This window comes from Asterias amurensis, chromosome 13 (genome assembly GCF_032118995.1).
Source record: "Asterias amurensis chromosome 13, ASM3211899v1".
NCBI classification, from domain to species: Eukaryota; Metazoa; Echinodermata; class Asteroidea; order Forcipulatida; family Asteriidae; genus Asterias; species Asterias amurensis.
In genome coordinates, this window is record NC_092660.1 from 10,052,093 (window position 1) to 10,070,364 (window position 18,272).

Here is an 18,272-nt window from a genome sequence, read left to right on the forward strand (position 1 = left end):
TTTATCCAGGCAACAGAGGGCGCTAACCACGTGCGCGCGCGTGCGTGATCTTCAAAATTTACCAAGATGGCTGCCTCCATGGTGGTCCGAAAGTTAAAAGTTGGGGTATTTAGAAATGCTTTTTCTCGATCTAAAGTGTCGGTTCCGGAACGTTTTAAGGAGGGCTGGGTCGGTAAAGCAAGTAAGTACGCATGACTTGATTTGATGGGTCAATTATTTGATTATTTAAACGCTAACAGTTAAACTACCTTGACTGTCCACTGTGTGTTCCTGTTATTATGTCAGCAGAGACTGGCTGTGTACACGATCGAGTGTAGTCATGAATGTCAGGCGCGGCAGGACTGTCATTTTTAGTCATGTGTGTGTGTGGGAACATAGTGGGAAGCGTGAATGTTATTTGTGAAGACGAAGAGTCTGCAGCCAGAGCTGTACAGTCATTGCGTTGAGTCAAGACATTAACAGTGTAGAGTGTTCACAATCACAGCGTTTTTGTTAGTTTAATTAATGTTTTAAGTTTGTGTTAAATTAACAATAACTAGTACAGTCGTTTGACCAGTTCCGGATCATTGACCAGTTCCGGATCACTTAAACTTTGAAGCAGCCACATAATTAAATTACTTGTAACATTACCAATTTCTGTTAATGAATATGCAGAACCACATCCAATAAACCAACCAACCCAAAATAAGGTGCCAAACATCATCGAAAAAATATATTATGGCAATTTTTCTAAAGTTTGTCGGCAAAAATGATCGTAGAAAAAAGAAAAAAAAACATTGTTAAAAAACGCTGTTAAACTGCTCACCTTTCAAATTGCAGCGCTAGGACGATTAACATTTATTTCAAACGGTAAAAAGGTGTAAAAAATACTAATAGCTAAATTAGAGCAGTCATCTTTTTTTTTTGACGAGATAAAATTACCGAAATCGTTGGTTGTGACGCATTGTTCCTGTGACCAGTTCCGGATCACTCAATCTTTGAAAACATCGGTGTACCCCAAATGGTGGCGCACTCCGTTAGTTAAAACCATACGGCTGTTGCACAAAGTTTATTTCTTTAGTTGCAGAGGAAGCGGGCGTTTTTGTACTAGTTCAAGTAATGTAAAACTACTGCATACAACAGCCGTCGGTATGATTACATTTAGTTTTCAAGATGGAGGTCGGCTTTTTGAGCAGACGATCGGCAACATTTGAGTATAATTCTGCAGTTTTGTTTAATAATAGGACTGTTAATCTACACTACTTTTGCATATTCTTGTACGGATTTAATTTTTTGGTGAGAAAATAAAGTCTAAAAGGAGAAGTGAGGTCTGTAAGAGTGAGATATTCGGGTCAATTTTGCTTTTAGGCGCGCTTCACTTTTTCTTGCCTGCGCTGTTTTGTTATCGACGTTGTCGCGGCAGTGCTCTGCTGTGCTGTCGTCAGGGCCAGGCCGGACAGACGAACAAGCAGTTTCTTATGGACTGATGGATTTGGATGGAAGTTGCTCTGTAGTACTCTGTGGTTTGACCCCTATCTTTTCATTGTTTCTTTGGTCACCGAGTCTTCAACGCAAGGTTTCAAAACTAATCAGAACTGGACTGGAGGTAAATTTTAATTTGAATGTTTAATTAATTAATTAATTTAACACCTAAATATTAAAATAAATTTTTATTTTATGAGGGTTAGGCCTAACAATAACATGATTACATAAATACAGGGGCAGTCGGAGACTGTTCCTGTGAATTGGGTCTCTAGGTTTTCGAATTAATTTTTTAATCATATTTTTACATTCACAATCATTAGATTTAGAAAACTGAAAATTAGTGAAATTAAATAGGCTTTACTTAAATTAGATTGTACGTAGCGGTGATGGGGCAAGTTTTTACAATTTCTTTTTGCTTGTAATCTGTGGCTGTTTTTTTCTTCTCATTTTTTCTTCTCTTTATATTTCTTTCATTTCAATCTGTTTAGCCTTGCAAAATTTAACACTTGACAGCTTCACGAATATGAGGGCCCACTGAAATGAACGTCTTGCCTATTCGCATTAGCCATCAATAATTAGGGACACATAGAATAGATCAGTTTAGCTTGTTTATTTAAAAGCTAGGCCTAGTTGAACGCAGAATGGGTCAAACAATGTTGGGGGGGGGGCTCCCATTTATGCCAATTATGGGATTTTGTTTCGAAGAACGCATAGCCTTTTTAAAAGTGCCAGTGGCCTGTTAAACGGGAGGTTGTTGGTTCAAATCCTATTCTATTTCTAGTTAATTTTTCTTTGTTGAACTCGATTACAAAATATTTTAATATAAGTCATTATCCAGTAAGTTATTATTATTAACCCTATTGTCTCAAAGGCCCTTAACATTAAGTTTAACTGTAGGCCTAACATTTTCACATGTTTTCATACCTTTTGCTGGGTGTGTATTTTTTTTATTTAGACTAGTATACTGTTTCAAAAAATGTACAGAGCAGGATTTAAAAATTGCTTTGCTAGTTGGGGTTTGTGAGGAACCCTATTGCCTGTTTTAATATCTGTTATAGTTAAAAAAACAACAGACTGTGCAATTTCAATGAAACCAATGCAACTTATGAAATGGATAGCTAGCATTTAAAAAAAAGTGTATAGTATTGTGAATGCTTTTGTAGTCTATGAGCAACAATACTATAATTTGTTAGGAATCTTTTTTAAGTGCAATTTTGTTTGCATTAAGTAATTGATTCTTCTATTTTTTGTCACTCTCTTTCTCAGAAGATAATGGGGAAAAGAAACAAGACGCCAATGACCTCCAGTCAACCCCCGAAGAAGAGAAGAGGGCGTAACAAGTATTCCAGGGGATTCAATGCCAGATCCTCTGACAGAGCCTCCAACGTGAATGAAGCAGTTCATCAGGTAGTTGAAAACAAAATGTCAATTAGAAATGCAGCTCGACAATATAATTTGTCCTATGGGTTTCTATACAGAAGAGTTTCCGGGGAGGTAGATGTAGACAGCAGGAATGGTCCAGTGCCATTTTTCAATGCTGAAGAAGAGCGTGCTCTTGCTAGATGGCTATCAGAAATGGCAAAGAGAGGTATGGGATTGTCCCCAGGAGACTTCCTTGATTTTGTTGAGGGACTGCTCATAAAGGAGAAGAGGAATTTCAAGACGAGCAGACCCAGCTACACTTGGTACTATGCATTCATGGCGAGAAACTCTGATGTCTTGCAAAGGAGAAAGGATTCAGTCCTTGAATCATCAAGAGTAAGAGTCACGCAAGACAAAGTCGTTGAATGGTTTGATAGTTACAGAGAATTTGTGTCAGATCTGCAATTGTTAGACAAACCACACAGAGTATGGAATGCAGATGAAACCGGATTTCAGATGGGGAGCAAATCGGGGCATGTGATAGGACCCACCAAGTCAGAATATCCAAGTTCACTACCACATCTCTCTGGGGGATCCTCGAAGCAGCGACTGACGGTGATGTTTTGTGGCAGTGCAGAAGGAGCACTCATGCCACCATTCTTTGTTTTCCCCAAGCCATGTCCCACAGCGTATGATCCATTGGTTGGGTCAGCAAGAGGATCAGCCGTCCACTACACAAAGAAGGGATGGATGGATAGTGATACTTTCCTGAAATTCTTGGATCATTTTGACAGACATGCCGGTCCTGAGCGACCAGTTATTCTCCTCATTGACAGTGCATCATGCCATATTGATGTCACTACATTTGACTATGCGGTTGCTCATGGAATCGAAATCTTTCGAATTGTTCCAAATGCAACTCATCTGATGCAACCCCTGGATGTTGGTATTTTTGGTGCTTTGAAGAGGCAGTGGAATACAACGGTGAAAAGAAATACAAAGGAGAACCCAGGGAAACCAATCAACAAAGCGACTTTCCCAAGGAAGCTCAACGAAACCGTTACTGCATTCTACAAGCCTCTAACTATTGTGAACAGTTTCAAGTCATCAGGAATTCATCCAATAAACAGACAAGCCATTTCTAATGACAAGCTGAAGCCATCTTTGACATTTCAGTCAAGTACACTTACAGCTGAGGCTGCCACAAGTGCCCCCGTACAAGGAGCTGATCAAGCATTTCAGGTCTTCCAGTCAGTTTTGGACAAAGACACACTTACTAAGTATGAGAAGAGGATGTCCATTGTTAATGAGGGTAACGGAGGGGAGATGGCTGGTACTGTTTCACCACGCTTCGAGACATATAAACAGCTCAAACTGAAAGCAGTACCAGCAAAAACATCTTCAGTACCGCATGCTCCCGCACAGGAGAGCCAAGTGCTCTGTGGGCTGGATATGCTTGCTGCTGCAGTTGAACAAATAGGAAGCACACCAAACAACCCATCTGACTCCACACAGCCTACATCCTCAGCATCCATGATATCCTCCACTTTGCAAGATGCCCTCACATTCCCACAAGCTGGACCATCTTGCTCATCTCGACCAAACACTCTTGTTTCTTCATTGCCTGACAATTTAACTTCATCTAAATGTCTCAGGCAAATGGCCTTGCACAAGCTAAAGAAGATAAGACATAAAGCAGAGATGGAGAAAAATGCCAAGAAAAGATATCTAAAGAAATTGAGTCGTTCTGCAAAAGTCAACCCGACAAGCACAGAGACATTTTGCACAGTGTGCAACATCTCTTATGAACACAATGTCCATATGGGGGATAATCTGTTGTGGATACAGTGTGATGGGTGCCTTAAATGGATGCATCAAACGTGTGTTCCTTCAACCCTTGCCTATGACCCAGATGCACTGTTGGAACATAGTGTCACTAAGTTTGTTTGTCATGAATGTGTGGTTTGAATTAAAGGCAGTGGACACTATTGGTAAATATTCAAAATAGTTATTTAATGTTAGCATAAAACCTTTCTTGGTTACGAGTAATGGGAAGAGGTTGTTAGTATAAAACATTGTGAGAAACAGCTCCCACTGAAGTGACGTACATTGAAGTTTTCGAGAAAGAAGTAATTTTCCACTAATTTGATTTCAAGACCTCAGATTTAGAATTGTATGCATGTTGAGATACACCAACTGTGAAGAATAGTCTTTGAAAATTACCAGTAGTGTCTAGTGTCTTTAACAAGATATTTGTTTGCATTGGCATAACTTTTGGGGGCAGTTGCATCCCGCAAAATGGTTAATCCAAATTGTGTATAATTGATTTGATCCCACCTGGTCCTGTCAAAATAAACAAGTTACTACATGTACTAATCTCACCTTTTATCTGGCTTTATTTAAAGGCAGTGGACACTATTGGTAATTACTCAAAATTATTAGCATAAAACCTTACTATGTAATGAGTAATGGATAGAGGTTGATAGTATAAAACATTGTGAGAAACGGCTCCCTCTAAAGTTATCTAGTTTTTGAGAAAGAAGTTGTTTTCAATGAATTTTGATTTCGAGAGCTCGGAATGATGATAAGGGTGTTTTTTTCTTTCAGTATTATCTCACAACGATCGATTGAGCTCAAATTTTTACAGGTTTGTTATTTTATGCATCTACAATGTAGGTTGAGATACACCAAATGAGAAGACTGGCCTTTGACAATTACCAATAGTGTCTAGTGTCTTTTAGTACACATGTTTGCTTGCTTATACAGTATATGGCAGCACCACAAATAAGCACTATTAAGTTTACACAATTTTTCTTTTCAGCTTGGCAGCAGCAGCAATATCAACACGAATGGTGTGCAGTACAGACTTCTAAATTCTGTCATTAAAGGCTATCATGCATACCAAATTAAGCCACCAGTAACAACTCCTGCAACATTTCTACCGGTTGACCTGGAATACACTAATATAAATGATCAAGATGCAACTCTTGTGTGGATCCCTTCTTTGGATTCATTTTCAGATGATGTACATAATTTGATTACAGATGTCAAAAAGCATTTAAAGTTACAGGATGTTGCAGGTTTGCCAATAGGGCATGCACCAAGGGGCCTTGGTTCTGCATTTAGAGCAATTATTCAATCTGGGGGTAAAATATATGCACAAACTACTGGAGACCCAGTTCAGAGTTTTGCTCCATGGCCATCCGTGTTTGATAAAGGTGGGGGCGTGATTATACCATGTACATATATTGTTGTCGGAGATAGACCAGGCCTAGGTGATATTCTAGTGACCGCCTTGAGAGCTATGCCAGAAGGAAAATGTATGAAATTAATGTCTGAAGATGGAGCAGTGCTCTGGGATGAAAGATGAAACACTTACACAAAGTCCATGATCTTACTTTTTTAATAAAAGATTACGTTAAAGGCACTGTACATGTTTGGTAACTACATGTAAAACTACATAAACTTACATGGTAACAAGTGATGGAGAGCTGTTGATAGTATAAAATATTGTGAAAATACTGGATTTTGACAACTACCAGTCGTGTTCAGTGCCTTTAAAGAGGGGATCAAAGGTCCCAAGGGTCAACGAACTCAGTTTTATGATGTACTCTCTTTCAATAGAAATGATAGATAGCATCCTTTATGAAAGTGGGGAATATTTAGTTGCTCTAACCTAAGTAACCCTCATGTTGAAATAGGCAATGTACTCTTAATTGCCCAGAGCAGAGTTGCCAAGAGCAGATTTTGAAAAATTACAGAGACCTACATAGTACAAAAATAGGGTTGTACATGTACCTTAAAAGAGGGAATTTGGTTTGGGTCAAAAGGTCAATTCAATGTATTTGGGAAAGAAGAATATATTTCATTTGTACACATCATTAGTGGATTATAAATCATTAGTGAATATAGAAATGTTTACACAATTCAGCCTAGAGGGGATCAAACAACTGGGAATTTGCATTTTCCAAAATTCATTTCCAAAATTCAATTCCACCTTGGAGCACTGCTTGGTTAAGCCCAGTTTATATCTCACACTACATGCTAAGCAATATTTGATAAAGCAATAATTCAATGTGATTTTTTTCTAATGTGACAGAGAAATTTCTTTTTACATGATTTTTATGTTTTAATTACCACCACCCCATTCATTTTTTTGGATTCATGGATTGAGCTCAATGATGTATATTAAACTACATGTAGATTACTGTACAAAAGAAACTTTTCAAGTATCAATAAAATATTGAACTGTGTTAACAAAAAATGAATGTGTTTTATGTGCTAATAAGTTTATGTCTGTGTAAGACTGTTGGTATGTCTCTCGTGATAATATGCCTTTAAGCCAAGTTGACCAAAAAATGATTTCTTGTGCTAAACTGCATCCTTTACCATTGCTGCTCAGCAGGCTGGTTATTTTATTCTTTCATTTTGTTTTCTTCATAATATTCAATGATATACATTACAATGTATCAATTTAAAATTTATGTGAAAATGGGTGCCCTCTGATTTCATCAGAATACCTGCAGTAACAGTTTTTTAGTTGACTTGGCTATAAGTAATGCAAAATAATCTCACAAGTAAACAAAATTTGTTCTGAATTGAAAAAAACTTTGGGCCAATGAGGCGGGGCCATTGCCAATTGTCTGTACTTTTTTATGCAAGGCAAATACAAAACAGAAGAGTTTTTATCGTTATTTTGCAAAATAAAATAGTTCGACATTCTTTCAACACAGTTGAGTTTGTCTTCTCCCAAAAATGGTGAGTTTTGATCACCTGATTTAAAAGACCAGTCTTTCCTCCTCCATATATGCTACATGAGGGGAAACGACCAAAAAATATTCACTTGCCCTACTATTCCTTAATTTATTCCAGTAACCACCCTACCCCTCCATCAATAATAGTATTGCCACCTTCCCTTAGCCCCCGCCCACTCCAATCACCAAACAAAAAAAGGAGAGTAAATAAATAAATTGATTAATGAGTTCAAATTTTGTTTTTATAACTGAAATTACTTTGTTTAAAAAAAATCAATAAAAACAATAAAGATGGGGGCAAATAAAAAACGGGAGTTTTTATATATTGCATAAATGTTTTGCTCAAGAAGTTATAGTTTGACATTTCAACACAGTGGAGTTTTTTGCAACAGTTTTGTGATCACCTGATTTAAAAGACGTCTTCCCTCCTTCATGCTACACGAGGCAAAAACCAATTTAAAATAAACACTGTTTACTTGCCCCATTGCCAGTATCCCTTATTTTATTCCATAACCCTCCATCTCTCCATTAATAATAGTGCAACCCCCCCCCCCCTTCATTTTCACCAAACAAAAAAAATAAAATAAAGAGAAGAGTAAATAATAGAAGAGTAAATAACTAAAAAAAAATTAAAACAATATTTTACTTTTGTTTAATAGAAACAAGCCAGTTAAAATAACTATAAATAACAATATAACGATAGAGAGAGGTCCACACGTCCATGTCAACACACTTTTCTGAAGTTTGTGTTATTGTGTAACAGTTTTATGAATGGGAGTATTGGGTTACAATAGAGGGCGCTGTACTGATTCGGAATAAATTCAACCGGTCCGGAACTGGTCAAACGGGTGACAGTACTATTCTCGAAGCCACTTTAAAAGTATTATTCTTTTTTTGCTAATGGATACTTGGTGAGTTTTATGAAATGTTCAGGTAAACTGATTGCCTTTGTTTGTTAAAAAATATTGAAGAGAAGGCAAAAAAAAACCCATGAGTTCAAAAAGTGATCCGGAACTGGTCAAACGACTGTAACTACTACACAACTATTTAAACATGTTAAAAAATAAGTTACATTCAATATGAATTTATGATGTAGATGGCTGCTATATAAAATCTCCCAACAATTGGTGTTCTTCATTTTTTATTACAATTTCTGTTCTCTCAATCATACTTTAAAGTTTATCTTTAGAGACTGTTTTTAAATGTTTGTTAAAGATTCTATTCCCATTTTAAGATTGGATTGATAGGCTTTCGAGTCACAGTGGTTAGGTTCACTTTTATTAATCCTGGCCATCTTAGAATGGGCTTGTCCTGTCTGTTTTTATAATTGTCTTGTCTTGATTGCCAGTGCTCTGTCTCATTCAATCATTGGTTTACAATTGTTCTAGGTGTCATAAGTTTACATTCGTTGTTTCTTATACTGTTGTATTTCTTTAGTACGGTAATATTGTATCTTGTACTGTTTGTTGAAATCTTGGCCGAATAAATAATAAATAATAATAATAATAACTTAACTTTAACCTCAACATGATCTTTCAGGCACATATGTATCAAATGTTGCACGTGATTACAAGGGTGCAACAGTAGATATTTTCACCGATGCCAGAGCTCGCCCAGTCAAAGCTGCCGTCTACGCAACTGCCTTCTGTTGCTCCGTTGTAGCACTGTGGAACAACCCTGACGAGAAATCCTACCATGTATCGCTGCAGAACGCTTGCAACGATGTACTTCTCTTGAGTGATGCGATCAGGAACCCAAAGACAAATGCCTACATCCAGTCGTTGATGATGCTTCGCAACGAGGGGCAGATCCGACGGATGAATTTAGTGGTGTGCTCCATCATGTGGAGGGACAATTACAGTAAAGAGGTGAATCTGTACGACTCACAGTGCGACTACATGAAACCGGGCTGGAGGGATTTTGATAAGCGGATCTTGGATGTTGGCTTCATGAACAGATGGTTTTTCTTAGAGAAAAACATGGTGGACTTTGACATCAATGAGGAGGAATTTGAGGGGAAGATGAGCTAACTGGAATTGGAATCGAGTGGTACAGGGATGAGTTTTATCTGAATTCAGACTTTTTGAGTCAGCCTGATGAAGAAACTCCCTCATTATTTTCCCCACATTATTAACTCCAATTCTGTGTGTTCTACTTCTCTAGTGCTGAGGACACTGTTCCTAAAAGCTTCATGAAATCTGTTAAAACCCTGGGAGTTATAACAAGTGAGAAATGCCGATCATTTCAACGAACATCTGTCCTAAAATTTTGATCCCAGTTTCAGACTTTTGTCAGCCATTACTCTCACCCCTGCAGGTCAGGCTGATCAGGAAAGTAACCAAAAACAATAACCAACTAATTAATTGCTCATTCATTTTTTTTAGAACAAAAAGTACTTCTGATAATTTTCTTGAAATGTTGTGGGTAAATCCATGGCAGATTTTCAAGTTGGAATGGAGATGGAAAAAAAAGAAATGTTTTAAAAGTCTAAAATGCCAGGTAGTTTTTACTACACTGAAATCTGTGCTACTAAAGAGATGGTCTAAATTTGATACATCTATAGCCATAAGCTCCTTTTTTCAGACTATGTATATTATGTACATGTAGTACAAATTTGGCTGATTTTTTTGTAGGGGCAAAAATCGGAAATGGGATTACAGTAGGCCGAATATTGGCCTGAACTAACTAGGATCTAATGTCCAACTACCTGATAGTGGTTTAAATATAAGTACTGTACCAAACACAGGGGGAGAATTTGCTGTTTTTGCCACAGCACATATTCATAAACTTCTAGTAGTTTCTACAGTAACACATTCAAGTATACTCCTTTTTTGCAAGGGTAAAGACATTTGCATAATGAGCATATAATGAAGGATGAACATTTCTTTTGGGCATTTCAAGGGGCATCAAGACATGGGGCTGATATCACAAAGCAATAAAATTCATTGCGAGACAAATTGTCAGCATTACCGTGGATTGTATTGCGACATCAAACAAGCAACTTCGATTGATTTGTAGTTAAGATCAATCTTAGTTAGCTCTTTGTGAAATCAGCCACAGGGGGCAAAGGAGGCACTTACCTTCTTTGCCCCAATGAAGAGTCATGCCCAAGGATGATGTCTGAATCCAAATTAACAGACACTAAATTAATGCATGTTCCATTTGAGTTTTTTACATGATACTTTATTCATGAAACTTCAATATTTACAATTGTCAATTTTGTACAATATACACACCCATACAATTTTATTTCTAAAACAGTGATAATAAAAACTTAACTTCTGTTTACAGTGTACACCTTTGCACTTTGTCTCATATGTCAGTATACAATTGTTGCACGTCGAGGGTGTACAAAACCCATGGACCCCAGTCACAGCGTGCAACAATTGTTTTGTTATACCTTTGTTTAATTGTTACTCCTCTTCTAGAAGTTCTGTTGTCATCTTCAAACATTATTACGACTGACTATTCATTGTTTAATAAATAGACTAACAAGAAACAATTCCCTCGAACCCGCGGTTGTTTCGTACACCAGCGCTGGAAATCGACCAACGCTGGGAACGATCAAGGTGATGTACACCGGTGTACATCACTTTTCATGTTACTCGGCCCGTCGAGCCATGTAACATGCATTTTTGTTGCGCATCACATGATTGGTTCTTGACCAATCAAACTTCACAGTTTGTTACCGAGGTATAACAATTATTGTTGACATCTAAAATAAAGCAGTGAATGCGATCTTTTAGTTCAGCAATAAAAGTCTGAAGCTTTGGCTGCTGAGTTGCCCCTTCAAGGTTTGCCCTAAACATTTTCAGTGACTGGTCAGCAGGACCAGTTGTCTTGGCATATAGTTATCACCCTCCAAACTTGAAGATGCTTTTCAACACTGAACTAGCCAGTCAAACTACTTGGAGTGAAATGGTCCTCGGGAGTTTCTGATAAATTGCATCATGCTTATAAACAATGAGTAGAGAAACCAGTCTGAATGAAAGAGGTTCCTACTTTCCCTCAACACTGACCTTTGTTTCTATCAAGGGTGTTTTCCAAACCTTGGACTAGGCTCCATCTCCAGCCCCAGGTTCCATTTGATGCTGTAAACACCGTTCTAAAATGTACACTGCTCCAAATTTATGATGGAGCCCAAGCCTGAACCGGAGGCCAATCCGAGGATGGTTTGGAAAAGGCCTTAAATGAGGCTGGAAGGAATTTAGTCTGGTTCCTTTGATGAAAGGTTAATAATACAACTCACTGTATACTTGATCGTTGGAAACCCAACATAGATAATCACCAACTCTCGTAGTTACCCGCAGAAATGTAACTTGCACAAAATGCATCTTTTCAACTAAACACTAGGCCTGGAATGTCTATGAGAGGGCCAATCCGGTTTCATTTTGCAAAGAGTACTTCCAAGTTGTAAAAATCTGAAAGTCTAAGGGACAATTTCGAAGGGACACTAAGGCCAAGACCAGGGGCAACTAAGGACATGACCCCGGTGAAAATTCTATGCCTGATACACAAAGTTATTGCCAATGGTAGCATTTCTTATTCTCGTACTGCTGTGCCATCAACATGTAACTTGTGCACCGACACAAAATGGTCAAATCCAGACTTGATGACAAACTTCATGTGCCGTGCTGTCGTTGAGTCAAACTGTGAAAAGAAAAAGCAGAGATTTGAATATCAGCACAAACAATAAGGTACCCCAACAAAGTATATATCTGGCATAGATTTTAAAGGGAAGGTACACATTTGGTAATTGTCAAAGACCAGTCTTCTCACTTGGTGTATCCCATCATAACCATAAAATAACAAGCCTGTGAAAATTTGGGCCCAATCGGTCATCGAAGTTGCGAGAAAATTATGAAAGAAAAACACCCTTGTTGGACAATTTGTGTGCTTTCAGATAAGAATCAAAGACTTCTAGCTGGAAGTTTTTTGTTATTTTAGTGAGAAATTACCTCTTTCTCAAAAACTATGTTACTTCAGAGGGAGTCGTTCCCCACAATGTTTATACTATCAACAGCTCTCCAATGCTCGCTACCAAGTCAGTTTTTAAGTTAATATTCAAAACCACATCCGATGAACCACCAGAACTTGAGTCAGATGCTCTTATGCTCGGCCATGACACCCCGACAGAAGAAGGAATTTAATACCTTGAATTCTTCCATCTGTAAAGAGGCATCCGATGGAGTCAGTTCTCTCTCATCCATGACTTCAAAGTCTTGTGGTTCCTGCAGAATGCTTCGATGAATACTCAACCCTCGTACTGTGACAATCAGGAAATTAATTAAGATATAACTTGTTATGGATATACAAGGAAAGATGTCTTATTGAACTGGGGATGTTCTAGCTTAATTTCATGTACTTAATGATACTGGACACTTTTGGTAAAGACCAGTCTCCTCACTTGGTGTATCTCAACATATGCATAATATAACAAACCTGTGAAAATTTGAGCTCAATCAGTCGTCAATTTGCGAGATAATAATGAAAGAAAAAAAACACCCTTGCCACACAAAGTTGTGTGCTTTTAGATGCCTGATTTCAAGACCTCAAATTCTAAGTCTGAGGTCTCGAAATCAAATCCGTGGAAAATTACTTCTTTCTCGAAAACTACATTACTTCAGAGGGAGCTGTTTCTTACAATGTTTTATACTATCAACCTCTCCCCATTGCTCGTTACCAAGAAAGGTTTTATGATATGAATTATTTGAGTAATTACCAATAGTGTCAACTGCCTTAAAGTATCGTAGCTTAGACTGTTACAATTATTGTAGAATACTGATGGGATAAACTCGGCTATAAATGTATGAAGTTCACCCTACTTTTTGCAGGACAGTGAACAATTAGTTGGGACAGTTCCATCTATAAATGGGACTGTGCCAGCTAAGGTTGGGACAAGCCCACACAAAATGGGACAGGGTCAGCAAAAGTTGTGGCTTGCTAAACTGGGACAGGGCAAGCTTATAATTGGGACATGCCTGACCATAACTGGGACACGACCAGCTATAGTTGAGGGCAGGCTCAAATTGTGACGTGGCTAACTAAAGTCAGGGCAGGACCAGCTATAAGTTGGGGCAGGGCCAGCTGTTGTATTATTGGGGACATGCCCAAAGTGAGACATGAACAACTAAAGTCAGGGCAGGACCAGCTATAATTTGGGGCAGGGCCAGCTGTTGTATTATTGGGGACATGCCCAAAGTGAGACATGAACAACTAAAGTCAGGGCAGGACCAGCTATAGTTGGGGCAGGGCCAGCTGTTGTAATTGGGGACATGCCCAAAGTGAGACATGAACAACTAAAGTCAGGGCAGGACCAGCTATAGTTGGCTCAGGGCCAGCTGTTGTAATTGGGGACATGCCCAAAGTGAGACATGACCAACTAAAGTCAGGGCAGGACCAGCTATAGTTGGGGCAGGGCCAGCTGTTGTTATTGGGGACATGCCCAAAGTGAGACATGAACAACTATAGTCGGGGCAGGACCAGCTATAGTTGGGGCAGGGCCAGCTGTTGTAATTGGGGACTTGCCCAAAGTGAGACATAAACAACTAAAGTCAGGGCAGGACCAACTATAGTTGGGGCAGGGCCAGCTGTTGTAATTGGGAACATGCCCAAAGTGAGACATGAACAACTAAAGTCAGGGCAGGACCAGCTATAGTTGGGGCAGGGCCAGCTGTTGTAATTGGGGACATGCCCAAAGTGAGACATGAACAACTAAAGTCAGCAGGGCAGGACCAGCTATAGTTGGGGCAGGGCCAGCTGTTGTAATTGGGGACATGCCCAAAGTGAGACATGAACAACTAAAGTCAGGGCAGGACCAACTATAGTTGGGGCAGGGCCAGCTGTTGTAATTGGGGACATGCCCAAAGTGAGACATGAACAACTAAAGTCAGGGCAGGACCAGCTATAGTTGGGACAGGGCCAGCTGTTGTAATTGGGGACATGCCCAAAGTGAGACATGAACAACTAAAGTCGGGGCAGGACCAGCCATAGTTGTGACAGGTCCAACTATATTTGACACCAGGGCCCAATTTCACAGAGCTGCTAAGCACACTTATTTGCTTAGCATGAAATTTCTTCCTTGATGATAGACAGGATTACCAACTAAATGTCCATTGGTTGCGTACTGCTTGTCACTGTATTCAGTTAAAATGTTTATCCTGTCAAACATCACGTGGACATTTGGTTGGTAATCCTGTTTTTATCAAGGAAGACATTTCATGCTAAGCAAATAGTTCTGCTTAGCAGCTCTATAAAATTGGGCCCAGGCCAGCTACAGTTAGGACAACACCAAAACTGCAATGGGACAAGACCAATAATATAATTGGGGAAGCCCCAGCTATAACCTATTATGGGTGCGTTCGATTAGCTTCTCTGGGTCGACCCCGGTCTGCCCGGAACGTTCGAAAATATCTTTGACGGGGCTCACCCCGGTCAGCCCCCAGTTCCCTGTTAGTGGAGTGGGTCAATTGGGGGTGACCCGAGAAGCATGCCGTCACCACGATAGGGCGAGTGTGATCGTTTTATTAGCTCTTGTCAGGGGCTCACCTGAGTGAGCACTGCGGGTCGACCCAGGGAAGCTAATTGAACGCACCCAATGTTGTTTCGAAATGGTTTATGTGGATCACATGATGAACATTTTTGAACATAGATCTTTGCAACTTCCTCACCATGGAAACAGAAGAGCCTAATCGTCTTAATATTCATGAGTCCCGGGAAACTGATGATGAATTCCTGGGGGAACATCCCAGTGCTGATCCAAAATGTCTCTGGTTTACTGTAAACAAACAAAATATATAAATACAATAATTACATTTATGTAGTACTCTTACTCATGTAAAGATTGCTACACAACGCTAAACAGGGTCTGTTTATAAAAACAGAACTTGTGTGTACAAAAATAATAATAGATTTAGTTTACATTAAATGAACAGCATTTATAAAGTGCATTATGAACAACGGATTCCTCAATAGGCTTAATTATTATTATTAAAGCCATTGGACCCTTTCGGTTCAGAAAAAAAAATAAAAGTTCACAGATTTACAAATAACTTACAAGGTTTACAGAAGGCAATGGTGAAAGACTTCTCTTGAAATATTATTCCATGAAATGCTTTACTTTTTGAGAAAACAGCAAAACAATATAAATTCTCGTTAACGAGAATTACGGATTTGTTTTAAACACATGTCATGACACGGCGAAACGCGCGGAAACAAGGGTGGGTTTTTCCTTTGTTTTCTCCCGACTCCGATGACCGATTGAGCCAAAATTTTCACAGGTATATAAGTTGTGGTACACAAAGTGTGGGCTTTGGACAACACTGTTTACCGAAAGGGTCCAATGGCTTTATAGCGAAAGCTAAAACATAAACAAAATAGAATAAATAAAGGCCCGCATTATGTTAAATAGAACAGTTATCCTACATTTAGAATTCTCAATAAAAAAACACACTTGTATGTAGAAAATACTTAATTAATTTTAGAAAAAAGACCAGCTGCGACCATTAAAAATAATAATTAAAAAGAACTGTAACAGATTTGATAATCCTAAAAATAGATTTCAGTTAAGTGCCTGTCATAGACCCAGTAACTGGGGCGCTGTATTCCTTTTTCGAAATTTTAACTGGGACGCTGTATTCCTTTTAATTTAAGGAACTTGACATTTTCTGTCATACTAATATGACATAAATTCGAAAAAGGATACAGCGCCAGTATGACAGAAACTGTCAAAATTTTGAAGGAAAAGTTTCCGTATGGCGCCACCACTTTTTCATTCGAATAAAATAATATAGTATCTAATTTACCTGATTGACATATCCCTTTTTGTAAAAATGAGTGAAAAAGTGGTGGCGCCATACGGAAAGTTATCCATTTTGAAAAAGGAATACAGCGCCCCAGTTACTGGGTCTATGCCAGTCATGTCATTTATGTTTCCCGTGGAGACGATAGCGGACGAAGTCGAAATATTTTATGTCCATATCGCAACTGGTCAACACGAAAGTTCACATAACTCACCCGTCCAACATGTTTTCTGGAGGGTAGTTTTCATCGCTTGAACTCGTCAGGACGACTTTTGCACCCGCCTCACTTAAAGCAACATCAAACATACTGCAAATGTTGTTAAGTCACAAATAAATAGAACAATTTGTGACAAAAAACGGCTATCTGAACGTTGTCTTTTGGAGCTACACACACAGCAGGCGTCCGTGGTTACACCGTTTTAACAAGAATGTGAGTGACCTTTGACATGAATCCACCTGATCAACGCGCGTGGTCTTTTCTCAAGAAGTCCGGTAATAACACCCGTGGTCTTCTTTCAAGAAGCAGCATGCATAGGCGACGAGTTTGCCGTAGGGGGCCTACTTGCACAGAACAACTACACGTACTATAGTTAGATCCATGACAATTTGAAATAGCACCTATGAAACTATCTCCTGTTAGTTTGATCCGCATCAGGCAATACGGAAAGACACAGATGAGCAAGAATGTCAAAAAGACCAGTGGGCCTATTCTCAGTGACTTGGTGTAATCCAAACATAAAAATATAAACATGAAATAACAAACCTGTAAAAAAAAATGGGCTCAAAGTTGGTTTTTGAAGTTGCAAGAAAATTAATGTGGTTTGTGCGCTTTCAGATGATGCATCATCATAGGCTTCAGCTGAGTGTTTTATTATTTTGCGTGAGAAATACCTATTTCTTAAAACTACATTTTCTCACAATGTTTTAATCAACAGCTATCCATTGCTCGTTACCAAGTAACTTTTTATGCTAATAACTATTTTAAGAAGTTACCAATAGTGACCGGTGCCTTTAAAGGGAAGTAACTCAGAGGAAGAAAGAAAAACAAACCAAAATACCACATGAATAAAAAATAATAAAATAATTAGACTAAGCACCGAGTAAGCTACTTTCCATAAGTTGCGATAACGTAACCCTCCTCCCGACGGCCGCCCAGGAGGGTTACGTTATCGCAACTAGGTATGGGTGTGTTAAGCGGGCGTTCGGCGGTCATAAATTCTTTGTTTATAGTAAACAAATCAAAATTGTTAGTTTATAATATGAAATTATAACAAACACCCATTGTTGCTGATGATACTGTACTTTGTCCAAGCATGGATGCAGTCCAAGGTCCGTCCATCCGACGTCCTTATCAATGGTCATGCAAGGGCGCCTTCATAAGTGGGTCACTTTAGGGACATGAGTTGTGACAACCCGGCCCTAAGATAAGACCTTGATGAGACAAACCAATGACAAACCACCACCGCAGTGCGCACCGAGAGAGACGAGAAAACCCCGCATCTTTATCGACATTCACCCTCCCCTGCCTGCCACCACCTCTCCAGCCACACCCCTGCCCTAAAGACTGACAAATCATCGTGCTGATGTTTCCTCAAAAATTTTTGTTTGCAACCAGAAGCTCCTGTACTAACAAGTTTGTATTTAAAGCATACACATTCCTTTTAAAGGCAGTGGACACTACTGGTAATTACTAAAAAAAATATTAGCATAAAAGCTTTCTTGGTGACAAGTAATGGGGAGAGGTTGATGGTATAAAACATTGTAAGAAACGGCTCCCTCTGAAGTGCCAAAGTTTTTGAGAAAGAAGTAATTTTCATCGAATTCGAGACCTCAGATTTAGAACTTGAGGTCTGGAAATCAATCATGTAAACGCACACAACTTCAGTGTGAC

General features: G+C 38.9%; 3 protein-coding genes across 3 annotated transcripts; 2 read left to right on the forward strand and 1 right to left on the reverse strand.

The window, feature by feature from the left end:
- Positions 1–66: 66 nt before the first annotated feature.
- On the forward strand, positions 67–10,612 carry LOC139946084 (mitochondrial import inner membrane translocase subunit Tim29-like). The gene is made up of 2 exons (XM_071943687.1): positions 67–181; positions 9,120–10,612. Exons 1-2 carry the CDS (start codon positions 67–69, stop codon positions 9,608–9,610), a joined length of 606 nt encoding a protein of 201 aa, XP_071799788.1. The 3' UTR covers positions 9,611–10,612.
- LOC139946082 (uncharacterized) lies at positions 606–5,329 on the forward strand. The gene is made up of 2 exons (XM_071943686.1): positions 606–1,585; positions 2,731–5,329. Exons 1-2 carry the CDS (start codon positions 1,466–1,468, stop codon positions 4,792–4,794), a joined length of 2,184 nt encoding a protein of 727 aa, XP_071799787.1. The 5' UTR covers positions 606–1,465; the 3' UTR covers positions 4,795–5,329.
- A 129-nt stretch (positions 10,613–10,741) lies between the features above and the next one.
- Positions 10,742–16,795, reverse strand: LOC139946085 (intraflagellar transport protein 25 homolog). Its single transcript, XM_071943688.1, has 4 exons — positions 16,596–16,795; positions 15,251–15,357; positions 12,734–12,846; positions 10,742–12,230 (listed from the first exon to the last, which is right to left on the reverse strand). The coding sequence occupies exons 1-4, from the start codon at positions 16,685–16,687 to the stop codon at positions 12,123–12,125; spliced, it is 420 nt and encodes a 139-aa protein (XP_071799789.1). The 5' UTR covers positions 16,688–16,795; the 3' UTR covers positions 10,742–12,122.
- Positions 16,796–18,272: the final 1,477 nt, after the last annotated feature.

Bases quoted from the DNA above. Each gene is read 5' to 3' on its own strand.
- LOC139946082 (XM_071943686.1), top strand. From the start codon at position 1,466: ATGGATTTGGATGGAAGTTGCTCTGTAGTACTCTGTGGTTTGACCCCT. The intron at 1,586-2,730 runs GTAAATTTTAAT...TCTCTTTCTCAG, and splicing joins TAATCAGAACTGGACTGGAG to AAGATAATGGGGAAAAGAAA.
- LOC139946085 (XM_071943688.1), bottom strand. From the start codon at position 16,687: ATGTTTGATGTTGCTTTAAGTGAGGCGGGTGCAAAAGTCGTCCTGACG. The intron at 12,847-15,250 runs GTGAGGAAGTTG...TGATTGTCACAG, and splicing joins TAGGCTCTTCTGTTTCCATG to TACGAGGGTTGAGTATTCAT. The intron at 12,231-12,733 runs GTATTAAATTCC...TTCTTTTCACAG, and splicing joins TACAGATGGAAGAATTCAAG to TTTGACTCAACGACAGCACG.
- LOC139946084 (XM_071943687.1), top strand. From the start codon at position 67: ATGGCTGCCTCCATGGTGGTCCGAAAGTTAAAAGTTGGGGTATTTAGA. The intron at 182-9,119 runs GTAAGTACGCAT...ATGATCTTTCAG, and splicing joins GGGCTGGGTCGGTAAAGCAA to GCACATATGTATCAAATGTT.